The 13,331-nt window shown below is 43.5% G+C and overlaps 1 protein-coding gene across 1 annotated transcript in view; it reads right to left on the bottom strand.

Annotated features, from left to right (window-relative positions):
- Window positions 1–240: 240 nt before the first annotated feature.
- Window positions 241–13,331, bottom strand: part of LOC112144034 (forkhead box protein O3) — a 34,861-nt gene continuing 21,770 nt past the window's right edge. The window contains exon 2 of the mRNA XM_024268341.2: window positions 241–3,537. Within this exon, the coding sequence (XP_024124109.1) occupies window positions 1,846–3,537 (1,692 nt within the window). The 3' untranslated portion in view covers window positions 241–1,845. The remainder of the gene's footprint in view (window positions 3,538–13,331) is intronic.

Here is a 13,331-nt window from a genome sequence, read left to right as displayed (position 1 = left end):
TTTTAAAGTCCCACACATTTTCCACGCTGCAATTAGCAGGACCCAGCGCGGCTAAAGCCCCTGAAATAAAATTGTTTATCTCAATGATGGGTCTGATAGTCTGTGCCATGCTTGACCTTTGGCTGCAAGAATAACCCCCCTCTCCACCCTTAACCCCCTTCATACGAACACATTTTTTTTGTGCTGTATAGATCGGAGAGTCTCCTTGAGGGAACTAGAGACTGGGGGGGGGGGGGGGTCCTCTTTTTTTTTCTTTTTTTATCTGAAGGCCAGTGAAAAACAAGCAGCAGACTCCCCCACTCACAAACACAGAAACAACTGGGCAGAGCACACATAATAGACGTGCTCACTATTGGAGCTCAGGAAGGTCATACTGCACTATACCAGCATCGTTTCACCAATGAATGCAATCCTTACAATATGGATGTCTCAGTCATGTCCTCATCGGTCCTTATAATTTCAACAATACAACAGCAACTACAAGACAACAGAATAAATACACTAAATGTGGATGCAGATGGCTTTGTGGCGATACAACCCCTGGATGATGTGCTCAAACTTGCTGTCAGATTTCTCCTTTGCTGTTGATGAAGTGCTTAAAGCTCAGGGTATAGCAAACAGAACACAGATAATGGAGATGATTTACAATATCAGTTCACTTCCTGTTTTAGACGCACATATCCAAAAAGCATGGAAACCTAAACAAAAAAATGATCTTACTAACACAACAGGCTTTTGTTCTATCATTGTCTCCAGCTTTCTTTTGTTTTCCATTTCTGAGGAGGCATCGAACAGTGAGATTGGCTCTTCGCAGTGCAGGACAGCAGGCAGATTGACTTGGCATTAATCACCATTTTGTCTGACTGCTTTTTGGCGCGATGCGTTTGGAGAGGCAAGCAGTGGCCTGGACAAGCAGGGGTGATAGAAGAGAGGACAGCGCGTTGGATTCTCAATGATGACACATTGCTGCCGCATCACTTTGCAGATTAAAAGCAAGATGCTGAATTTCAATCAGGTCACATTGATGGCTTGGTGTGAAGAATGGTCGCTTTGTCTCCACTAACGGACAGGGGGGAGAGAGCGACAACCCAGCATGCGAAGCCCAGGTGAGACAAAGTGATACAACATTTTAATTCACCAAATTGCATGCCGGCCACTAATGATGGCATCCATTTAATGACTGATTATATTCTCCGACCAATATCAATGGGGTGTAAATAAAAAATTGCACCCATAAGAAAAGTCAAAGCACCAAGGACTTTGAGCAGAAAGCTATAAATCATTGAACTAAAAATAAATAAACTATAAATATGTAATTTTTTATTATTAATAAACTGCTAAACTGGACTTTAGTTAATTAAAGTGTATAACATTGGATTAGTTGTAGACTATAGTTTGTACAAATTTGGAAATATTATTTTATGAAATTAAATTTATGAAGCTTATGAATTCCTTTTCTGTCAAATGTTGTAGCCACCTTACAAAACATGCCAAGCTCTGCCTGAGCTGCTCTGTGAAGGCATTGCACCGTGAGATGTGACCCACTTGCAATAAAGTGCATTCAAAGTTCAGTTCTCATGGTAGATGAGAAGCAACGTTGGGCAAGCACAGCTGAGAGATTGTCATCACAGTACGACTGATATGGAAATAAAGAAAAGTAATCTGACATGAACCATATCTCTCTATGAATGGGGGATTTAAAAAAAATACAAATGTAAAGACAACAAAAAGACAAGGGACTGTTGGTCCTATAGTCTGTGTCAAGTCAGGAATGTCACAGTTGAACACAGTGCTTAATGGGTGGGGTAGTCAGGTAAGAGGGCGTACGATGTGTCACCAGTGACTTTAGCCGGGCACCCAGCTCTGGTTGCTATGGGCTTGCTGCGAACCAGATAGACTGCCCATGCCCATCCCCATGCCCACAGTCACACCCATTCCCATCCCCATGCCGATGCCCACTCCCTGGGCGAGGGAGCAGTCAAAATTAAAGTCCATCTCTTCTCCGGAGTCCATAATGTCATGGAGGAGTACCGACTCCACATCACAGTCCAAGCTACCTTGGAACATGTCAATGTCCAGATCAGCTGGTAGTCTCTCGTGGTAAGGTTGGTGATAGCTATGGTAGTTTGTACCGACACTACCGTTCCCCATCCCCTGAGCATGGTGGTATAGTCCGTTAGTCATGCCCTGGAGTTGTGAGTCCGGGTAATGATTGTGACGTGGGTGCGGGGTGGTGGCCACATGGCAGGAGTCCTGGGGCATGCCAAGCATACCTGCAGGGTTTGGTGGGAGAGTAGTAGAAGCAGGGAGGTGGGCATGTGATGGGGGACTGTACAGGTAGGGGGATTTGTGGTTATAAGTCTGTAACTGATTGCTGTTTCCGCGTGGGGTCAGGGGTGCCGCTTGGGGCGGGGTGTGGTTATGGCTCCGGCTGAGGCTGTGACTGTTGTGGGCGAGGCTGTGAGGTGAGTTGTGGCTGGTTACGTTGTTGCAGTTATGATTGGGAGTATGGCTGTGAGTTCTGTTATGGCTGTGAGCTCCAGTGTGGCTGTGGTCGTTATGATGGACAGGGTTGTGGCTGTTGTGGTTGGATCCGGTTCCGTTTGTTGCTTGACCCATCATGGGATGCCCTTCCCTCTCCTGTCCCATCATCATGTCCTTGGAACAGTACTGTTGCCCAGCAGAACCACCCGTTAATAGACTTTGCAGCGCATTTGTGCTGGAGTATGCTCGCATAGTTCCAGAGAAACTGGCTGGCTTGTTCTCCTGAATGGTCTGCATGGGTGAATGATGGTGAAGGATACTCATGCCCGTCACACCATATCCTGCGCCATAAGAGGCCTGCCCCTTCAATCCAGAGTTGTAGTGGTACACCGACGTCTGGTGCTTATGCCTCCCAACAGCTGGATGCTGCTGGTGTTGCTGCTGCTGTGAGCGATGATGATGATATCCATCTTCCATCATCGGCTCATCCAAACTGATGGCACCTGTGAGATTAGCCAGCTGTGGCAGCTGCTCAAGAGGAGGACAATGATTCCCTGCTGCCATGGATGGAGAGCGGGCACTGGTCGGTGAGGGGTAGAGGTGAGGGGAGGCAGAACACGATAGGCCCCCCTCTTCAGGTTCTTCCGGTTCTCCTTCAGCAAGAATAGGTGACAAACGCCCACTTAGAGTGGAAGCTGATGAGCTGGCCCTGGAATGTAGGTCTGTCCAAGCATCAAACTCTCCATCTGTTCCAGATGTGCCTCCAGCTCCTGAAAGGCTTTTCAGTGATGGGCTGCCATGGTCTGGGGAACTCTGGAGCCCCACAACAGAATTTCCTGCGCCAACCCCAGGGCGCCCCACTCTTTTTCCTCTGATGCGACCTTTGCTTTTAAGGTATTTAGTACTGTTATCCATAGAGACTGCTCGTCTCCTTGGGGCCTTGCCCATCTTCCCTCCATCCGGGTTCAGCATCCACCATGAACTTTTTCCTGTTCCTTCGTTCTGTACCCGGATGAAACGGGTGTGAAGGGAGAGGTTGTGCCGAATGGAGTTCTGTGGAAAGATAACAGAGAGAAATGTGAGTAAAATGATATAAATGTACATGTTTTCTGCTTAACATTTGCTAATCTAAGGCCCAGTCCGAATTCTTCCCTTCTCCTTATCCCTCCATTTGAAGTGCGAGTGTGTCCGTAATCATTTTTTAAATCAGAGCCTCCAAGCGGAGGGATACAAAGTCCTACGTTTACGAGGCTAAACCGCATCGCGATGAGAAGCGCTTTTCTTCACGTGGATGTGCTGTAAACCACAGAAGTTTACATTTAAACATAAGTAATGACTTTTTGTTGTAGCATGACCTTTTTAAAGTCACAACCTGATGTTGTTATATATGTTTGATTGCTGAAAGCTCCGCACTAAAGCTAGCATTGAACGAAAGTGGTGTCCAATTTTTTCATAAACCTCCGTTTGGAGGGCTAAATGAAGGGGAAGGGAGAAGGAAAGAATTCAGATTGGGTCGAAAAGTCTACTTTTAAAGAAAGCAACAGAAAACTTTTGAGAATTTTGTAGTCAGTTCCATCATTCTTGATAGGAACTGCTGGTGCAAATCTGTCTCAAAACGGAGCTACTATTCAATTGTCATAAAACAAGATCCAGTCAACTTGATCCAACCCGAATTGACCTAAGACATCACTCTTGAGAGATTCTCTTTCTGCATGTCAGTCCTCCCACTTTCTTTTCCATCTAACCACAGCTTCTCCCTTTAGCTGGGCTGATGTAAGCCGCTGAGCTTGAGTGTACTGTATGTTTGAAGTTGGTGCCAGTCTGGCTTATTTCCAGCCTTGTCTCTTTCACTATTTTAGCCTGTATGATGGGGGTGGGGGTTGGTTGTATTGCAACACTGAGCCAGGAGCAAGGAAGGCTAATGGATGTATCCCACCCTCTGACATCTACCTTCACAGCCTATCTCTACTCCCCTCCCATGCTCTGTCTTTATCACATCCTCTTCCTCTTTTGTCACCGAGAGCTACATATTTCAACTTTCCTACTTATTTTCTTTTCTTGGTTTACACAATTCTTTGAGCAGAAGTCATTTTTCACCTCTGCGCTCAATCTCTCCCCCTTCTCTTATAAAGCGTGCCACCAATTACATTCCCATTATCCTGTATGCCTGAAGGTGCAGTCAATGGCTCAGTAATTCATAAGATCAAGCATTCTTTCTGTCATTATCATTTACATCTTAAAGGGTTGCTAAATGTTGCTGTTGCATTTTTTGCTCTTTGTTGTGCGTGCTGTTATTTGATGCTAGCGCATTAAAATATCAACTCGAAAGTGTCTTGTATGTTGTGGTAATATTTATGTACAACAGTGTTTTTCAGAATGAAGGGATGTCACTCTTCTATAGTCTATTATGTTGTGGATTATTTGTATTCAGACAGAACTGCATGGCAGGGAAACAAATAAATCAAATTGCAGCAGGGAAAACACATAAATGGGAGGCGAGCTGAATTCAGGTGATCTGTGAATGCCTCCTTGGGTTATCTTGCTGTGACACCTCAGGCATTGGGTAACTATGGCAACCGGGTAAACGTGCAACAGCAGAACTATATCATATTGTGGTGAGAGTCAAGAGTCAGAGAGAGAAATGGAGGGAGAGTGGGGGATGGGGGAAAGGATGCAAGAGGAGGTGGCTGTTTGATGCTGCCGCTCCAACACTAAGCACCCTTTCATCTTGGCAGTGCAGGTCCGCAGGGGATGCCCGCTCCCTGCTTCTGACGACTTCTCTACGTGCCGCGCCAACTCCCTGTCTCACTGTGGCAGGATCATCCACCAATCACACCACTCCAAATCATCCCGCCACAAAATCCCGTGCTCGACTGAATTAAAACATATGTAAGCTTTCGCGGTGTTCCACCATTGCCGGTTGTAAATGGGACATCTTTCAGAGAGATGAACCACTTTGCACTGCCACTCTGTGTGACCTGTTGGATTCAAATCTCGATTTATCCCCATCTATGAGGGAAGAGCATTCCCACTGAACTTGGAGGGATTTGTCATCATCCCAAACCCTCTTTATCTGATGAATCCACCTGCTAGAGAGATTTGAGAGATTTCAGATGGTAGCCAGACATGGCATCATCTCCACCGTCATCAGCGCTGGCTGCTCGCGCTCCGACATACAATTTTCAGCACATGTTTTTGTCGTTGTGTTTGTGTGTATTCTGTTTGTGTGTGTGCTTTACAACCTAAGAATAGCTCAGGTTACAGGTGGTTCCACCGTGGGTGTGGTTATGTCAGCCTCCTGTACTCTGAGTCAGGGGCAATTTGGCCTGCCCATGCCCCTAACGCCCCCGAAACAGGCAGTCAGTGCTAATCCCCCTCCATCCCCAAGTAATCCCAGACAATCCTGGGCTAATCCCAAGTTGATTCAGGGGCACTCCCAGCTGGGTGTCTCACACAGAGCTATGCCAGGTCACCACAGACACAACGAGCAGCCTCGATATGCTATGATCCTACAGTAATGCAGCATCAGGAGACTGTGTAAAAGGGGGAAAAGGTATAATATGGAACTCTTAAAGCTGAAGAGGTAAAGCACTCTTAATGTGTGTGTAATACAATAGATAATGAGGCAGCGGGTTGACATTAACCATACTTTGACACCTAAAAAAAAAACTACCTTTATTCTGTGCTGTGTCCTTGAGAGTTAGCTTTACCACATTTTGCCCCTTTGGCTTGAACAGAATAAAATTGAAAACTTTATTATGTATTAAATATTCATAAAATGGAAATTCTCTTTCAGCCCCCTGGCTTGCTGAGGCAGACGGATGAGGCCCACTGAAACATACAATGACAGAGGAACACACACATCATGTGCTCGGGCCCGGGAAGCTACTTCCTATTCAAATAATACCCCTTTAATACAATGGGGCTGGCAGAGGAGGCTCTAAATAATGAATGAAACCTCAGCTCAGCCTATGCAGAAAGATCCATAGTTTGGTCCCATATTACTAGAAAGAACCAACAGAGCAAAAGGTAGAGCTGGAACTCTGTAACCAGAGCGGTCAACCATCAGCAGATTTCAATCACAACTAAGACATTTTGATCAAAAAGCAAAAGAGGTCAAGGGGCAGTGATGGCTTAGTTTGTGATTTGTTCGTCTCTCAGTCTGAAGAGAAGTGGTTTGATACTCAGTGAGATCATGTGTAGAAAGGTCTTCAGGCAAAATATGGAAACCTCAAGTGCCCGAAATTAAGAGCAAAATACAGATGCCCAAAGTACCTGAAGTATTTGTTTATATCTTAGTCTTAAGAGTAATGGTTTGATGCCCAGTAATAACATGTGTAGAGAGATCTTCAGGCAAAGTACGGATACCCAAAGTGGCAGAAATGAAGGGCAAAATTCGGATCCCCAAAGTAGCTAAAATGAAGGGAAAAATAAGGATGTCAAAAGAACCCGAAATGAAGTCTGCTTCCAGAGAAGATGCTCCATTTGTTCATATCTCAGTCTGAAGAATATTAGTTTGATGCCCAGTGATGCTATGTGTAGGAAAGTTTTTAGGCAATGTATGGATATCCAAAGTGCCCGAAATGCAGTCTGTATCCAGGCATTTGTTTACCGTGAGTCTTTACATAAGAAGTACTTTAAAAGTGAAATGCTGTAAAATACTCTGTAGGATGTGATTAGGGTTAGGGAGGACCAACAAAGTTGTGGAAAATGTACCATTTAAGGTTACTAGCTTACAGACCAGTCAAAGCCAATTAGCATGAACAAGGCTTTCAAGGATGTAGCAGAATCAGCTTGGGTTCAGCTCCAATTAAGCCCTTAAAATCCTGATATCTGATTTAGATATTTAGACAATAGACACCACAGCACAGGATGGGATTCTTTGTCCTCAGATTAAAAGCTTAAGCTTTTTAAAAAACAAATCTGACATGCTGACACTTTTTCCACAACACACAGGTGGAATTAACAGTGAGTAGTGGGGGAGGCTCGGGTTACAAACTAACTACAGGAGAATTGTATTAAAACCAAGGAAACACATAAATGCATGAATTCAATCAGCCAGATTACAGACAAATACTTGTTGAGGAGCTGAAACAGGATTGTAGTATTCATCCTAATAGGCTCTTTTAGAGCCATTCATTTGGCTCTTGTAAATCTTAGAATACTAATCAACGGCTCTACTGTTCTCCTTCCGTAGATGCAAACTATGTTTATTTCAGGAACTAAAGAGGCTTCATCAAAGCTACAAATCAATGAAGTTTAAAGACTATTAGTTTTGGGGGCTTTGTACACATCAAGGTCTGACTGAGCTACACAATCCACCGACATTAAAAGAAAAAGGTGAGTTGGGCCGCTCTGTAAACCATGTCCTCAGTTCTCACAACAATGTCTAACCGCCAAAGGCTTATGTGCAAAGAGACCGTACCCACTTGCCCGCCTTGGCCTAATGCCCAACACACCCCTTCATTCAACCCCTCCCGCAGGAGACTGAAACATAAAGAAGGCTGTTATTAGATGGGGGGCAGGGTTGGCTGTACCTCAACCGGCAACTAGTGAAATAAGATGACAGACTGGCGAGTTTTAGTAATGCTGGTGGGTACAGCATGAAAAGGGTGGGAATAAGAGGGACCACAAGGGGCCCCTCCAGACTAGACAAAAGAGTGCCCTGAAATGCCCCTTACTCACCCACCTCCCCTCTTTATAGACGCCCCCCCTCCCGTCAGAATCCACTTAGGGTTTTCCCGCTCACACACAGAGGGGCGAGGAAACAGGTCAAATGGTCTGTAAGACCCAACTTGTGGCAAATGTGTTCTCATTCAATCAGAACTTAGTGAGAAACCAAGGATGGTGAATAGGGTCTGAGAACCAGGAAAAAGAAACCACTCACCCGATTCAAACTACCTCAAGGGTAAAGCAGTGTGGTGCACTCGCCCAGCTAAGAACACAGCAGCTGTTCTTGTAGTGGCACCGGGTAAAGCCGTTTGCCACACTCGACTGGTATTACCAAACCATTTCATGCAGAATGGATCCATTATGTATTGTCAAAGGGTATCCCTCCATGGTGCACATTCATTTGATAAGCCCAAATCAACGGGGAGTAACAGAAGCACTAACTGTGTTTATTGTGATGCTGTTTTTGCCTGTGAAGAAGGCAGGAGGGATCAGGGGGAGGGGAGGTTTCAACACAGGCAGTTTTGTTCAGCGCAGGAATGAGTTTTGTCAGCTAAGCCTGTCTCCAGGCTATTGGAGGAAATTAGCGCCAGCTAAATATTCACTCCCTGTGATTGATGTTACAGCTTGTGTTGTCCCTTTGAAGGGAAATAAAGAATTTAGAGTCATGTGGATTAATAGGGACAGAGTTGGAGGAATTTTATTTGTCTGAGGGGAGGCTGGAAGCACGGCGAAGGGGCCTGATGGAAGCATAGATACAGCATGATGACGCTCTGATGCTATAGTGTATCAGAGGGAAAAGACAAGGCAAGAGAGACTTTGACAGTGAGTACAAGGAAAATTGGAAATTGTGCCTCTATGCGTGTGAGAGCAAGAAAGAGAGAGATGTAGTTTGCCTGAGAAGCCCAGAGCCAGTTGATTAAAATCCCTTTAGGAGGCTTCTTTAAGAGAGACAGATGGGCAGAGAGGGCTGTTTTGGAATGCAATCAAATTGAAAAAAGATTAAAAAGGAGTCTCTTTTATTAGGAGGTGAGAAACAGTTACTTCTCTGCCACATGCCATCATCGCCTCCACAGCAGTGGTCACGAATGCACTGCCATGCAAGGCACAAAGCAGCCCTTATTGGGAAGGAAGTAAACCTGGACTACAGTGCTTCTAACTTTCACAGTTGAGTTTCTTTTATTGAAAAAGTGTGTTCGACTTTAAATTCTTCACAAAAGCCTTTTTTTCAACAAAGATTTGACGTCTGAAGGTTTTCAAATAGGCGTCATTTTGCAAAAATAATTTTCAGGATCAAATTTTGACAGGTAAAATTCTAAGGTAGGGTCTGGTGGCTGCAGTTGTGCTTCAGTGGACTGAGTTTGCACAGCAGAGTGATTGGAGCACTGAGAAAGGTGCTCTAAATCCAACCCTATTATTCCACAACACTGCAGGAGTGCCATTTAGAAAAAGGCTTAAAATGGAAAGCAAGTGTGTACTAGTGTGTCTGGTAGCCTCAGATCAGGAAGTGGCTGTGGAGAGGGGCGTAATGAAGTTGGTGGGGGATTCCAGCCTGACTGTGCACTAATTGCAGCCAATGGCTGGCAACTCATCAGCTGTGCCCACCCTGGCGCCAAGGGAAGGGTTGGCATCGAAGGGGATAGTGTGGGATAGAAAAGGGCTGCCGCAGCTTTTGTCAGTAAAAATAGATGCTGACAGATTAGAAGAGCATCTGAGACCCTGACAGGGGATCGGAAAATCCGTGATGCCAGGGACAGCCAAGAGTTTCCGTTGGCCACAAAGGGGACACGAAATGGGCATCACGTCTTCCTCCTACGCAGAGGGACGGGAGAGCCTCCGAGTTGGTGTGGGCACATGAGTTAGCACGTGCCACAGTACAGCACGGGTGTGGTTTTTCCACCGGGACCTGCAGGGTAGGCAGACCTCACAGCCTCCCGTAGAGGATTCACACAACAGGTGTTTGGCCCGGGCCACCTGTGGGGCCGGCCGCCTGTTCCTACTTCACACTTCGTCTAGGGAGCAAACTAACATTTTCCACTGGGCTTGCCATCCTTTTGTTAAAGCCCAACACGTTTCTGGAGAGGCTTTTATAGCTCTTTTTTACAAGATCTGCAAGATATGCGTGCATGCAAGTCAATCTGAATTTATGGGTACATGTGTGTCAATATTTGTTTATCAGTCCATTTAATAGCCAACAGCCAAAGTGTGGATTTGATTATAGTGAAAGCTTCCTCTGCTATATAGAAAGAAATTGTCAGCTAACAATACAATCGATGCAGAACCATTTTTTTCCCACACTAAGGCTCAACATAATCTCATTCATAACAATGAGAATCTCATTTCCTACATTCTAAAGGTCAGTGCACACCTCCGATCACACTTTAATAAAAAATCATTCTCAGCGTTTAATTTAATTTTAGCAGAGCAGAAAACTCATAGGCAGCCATGCACGTGGCATGCAAAATTCATCAGATTGTCCCTTTGATTGCTTCAATTTCTCAGTATAGAGAAGAATGACCACAATTACCAAGGAAAAATTACACAAAAAAGGACCACAGGGACGCATCTGCAGAGGGCATGGAAATAAACAGCGAGACAGAGAAAACATGCTTGTTCTTTGTCGATAAAGTTTGGAGAAACTTTATCGTATTCGGGCTAATAATAATGGGGGCAAACGTGAAGTATGGTCCTCATACATCCCCCTCAGCGCACATGTATAAACTGCATTCATTGCACACATTTTTGGACAAACGCACACATCCCCCCTTGCCGAAATGTGTTGCCCCTTTAAAAGCCATACATTGCTTACATATGCAAATGCTGCACAAAGCCTGGCACACCGGGCACATTCACTACTGCAATGCCAAGCTACCAGTTGCTAAGGAGACCTGTGGGAGAGGGAGGATTCCTTATTGTTGCCATAGCAGCCGGCTCGTTCCCTGCCAACTCTCCCTCAGGGAGAAAAAAAAAAAAAAAAAAAAAAAAGACAAGAGGTGGGGGGTGAAGTGGGTAGAGGTAGGGGGCAGCGGTTTAATAGGGCTATGAGGTGCAGGGGGAACTTCATTAGCCATCAGTGTGCAGTGCACCAACCAGTGCTCCCCATGAATGCCTGCCCACATGCTACACTTCAGTTTGAAGGCTCGCACTCACTCAAGTAAAGACCATGGACTCCACTTATTCATACACCTATGTGGAGTAGAAGAATGCATGAGAAGCAGCATGCTTAGAATGAAAAGCGGAGTTTTATCTGCACAGGGAAGAGGGTTTAGAGGGCAGAGGTGGGTGAAGCATAAAGACGGGTCTTGAACGCGGTGGAAAAAAGTGGCTGGGATTGAAATCACAGAGGCTCTGGTAGTTAAAGGTGACATGGAGACAATTCTCTGTGTCGCTGCGTCTCCCTTTGAGCATCTTTAAGGGACAGCCTCCAACGCTGCGCACAAAGAGGCATTGTGCAGTCAGACACACGGCAGATGCAGTATGAGTTTGTGTCATATACAACGGCAGTGTTTCTCACTTCCGTTCTCAGAAAACTGTTTCCAAGCATCTTCTACACACCTCTGGGAAAAGCTTTGTGTAAAGCAGTCCAATTAAAAAGTAAAAAAAAAAATCATGTTTAAGTTTACTTTTGCTATCTTAGGAGATTGAGGTGCTCCACATCATATTCAAGGTCAAGAATTCAAACTGACTTTTATTTAGAATCAAGTTTACATTTTTTGGCAAGTAAAAAGTCAATTTTAAATTAAGAAGTGCAACTAGCCACATCTGCTGCCAGAATTTTTTGATTCTTAACATTAATTTATAGATGTATTACATTTTACTTTCATTAAATTGCATAAAAAAACATATCTTAGTGACTTATACAAAGCTTTATAGCCTTTTTATTAGAAACTCAGATATGGAAAAAATAATTTTATATTAATAAAAAAATGGGTTCTAAATTCTGCTATTATGCAACTGGCCCAATCAATTTACAAGGATGTAAAATTAGGCAAGAAAATGTCAAATATAAAAATGAACCCTTGACTCATCATTCCACAAACCTATTATCTTTGGTATGACCCCTTAGAAATCCAATTTCATGTCTCTTTGCTTAAATTTATTTTGAATTTTTGCCTCAAAAAAATATTTTCTTTCGATCAACCAACGTATGATTACATTCTCATATTGAAAAAAGTAAATCCGCGTTGGAGTGGTAAAGATTCCCATCTAAAGCAATATTTTATTGCATTTATATTTCAAATAGTATTTGTATTTCTAACAGAAATAGTTTTACACTGTTCATTTAAAATATTCTTTTAAAATAAACGTACTTGTATAAGTCTTGTTTTTGTTTCAGTGTTTCGGATTTTAAGGTCAACTCAGATGTATAAAATGTTGCAGTTCCATAAATGACCACTGGGGACATGTTTCTATGGCGCAAATCACATCAATAAATCACTCATTGTAAAATTGTTTTAAGGATCATAACAACAAATAAAAAGCAAAACAAACATGAAGAAAACATTTTAGAAAACAAAACATAATCCCAGAAACTAAAACGTGAAAATTAATTTCCAGAAAACAAAATGAAATGCTAAAAACTGAATCACAAAAAAAAAAAAAAAAAAAAAAAAACAGAAAAAGTAGGTGGGCTACAATAGAAAGTTGTTAATTGTGTGATTATTTCCAATATAGCTTCATGCTAATAATTTACAGTTGAAAATAACAGATCAAAATGTTTTTCACAGAGTGATTTCTTGATGTGATTTGCCCTTCAGGGCCACCGTAGATTTCAGAAAGGAGACGCTTATTGTGGACTATGGTGTTAGAAAGTCACATTTTAAACAAAACAAAACATAAACTTTTTGTTTTCTGGAAGGTGAGCCGAATTTTATCCAAAAAAATAAGTTATAACCAATCCAGGTTTTAGATATCTATTTCCGGAATACAGTAAAGCCGTGGTTACTGGAGCCTATCACAGGTAGTTTGAGGTACATTCTTGAAAGTTTGCGTAAGGAATGTTCTAAAGTAACCAATCAAAATATGAATCATGTTATTGGACTGTGAAAGCCACGGAGAAACCCCACACATGCACAGAAGGGAAAAAAACCCAGCTGAGATTTGTAACAAGGCCTTCTTGATGTGACGCGACAGCGCTAACCACGCCAAACACAGAAATCACTACTCAGAATTGTTGC

Source organism: Oryzias melastigma, linkage group LG16, assembly GCF_002922805.2.
Source record: "Oryzias melastigma strain HK-1 linkage group LG16, ASM292280v2, whole genome shotgun sequence".
Classification (NCBI taxonomy): Eukaryota; Metazoa; Chordata; class Actinopteri; order Beloniformes; family Adrianichthyidae; genus Oryzias; species Oryzias melastigma.
This window is presented reverse-complemented; position numbering and strand designations above follow the sequence as displayed.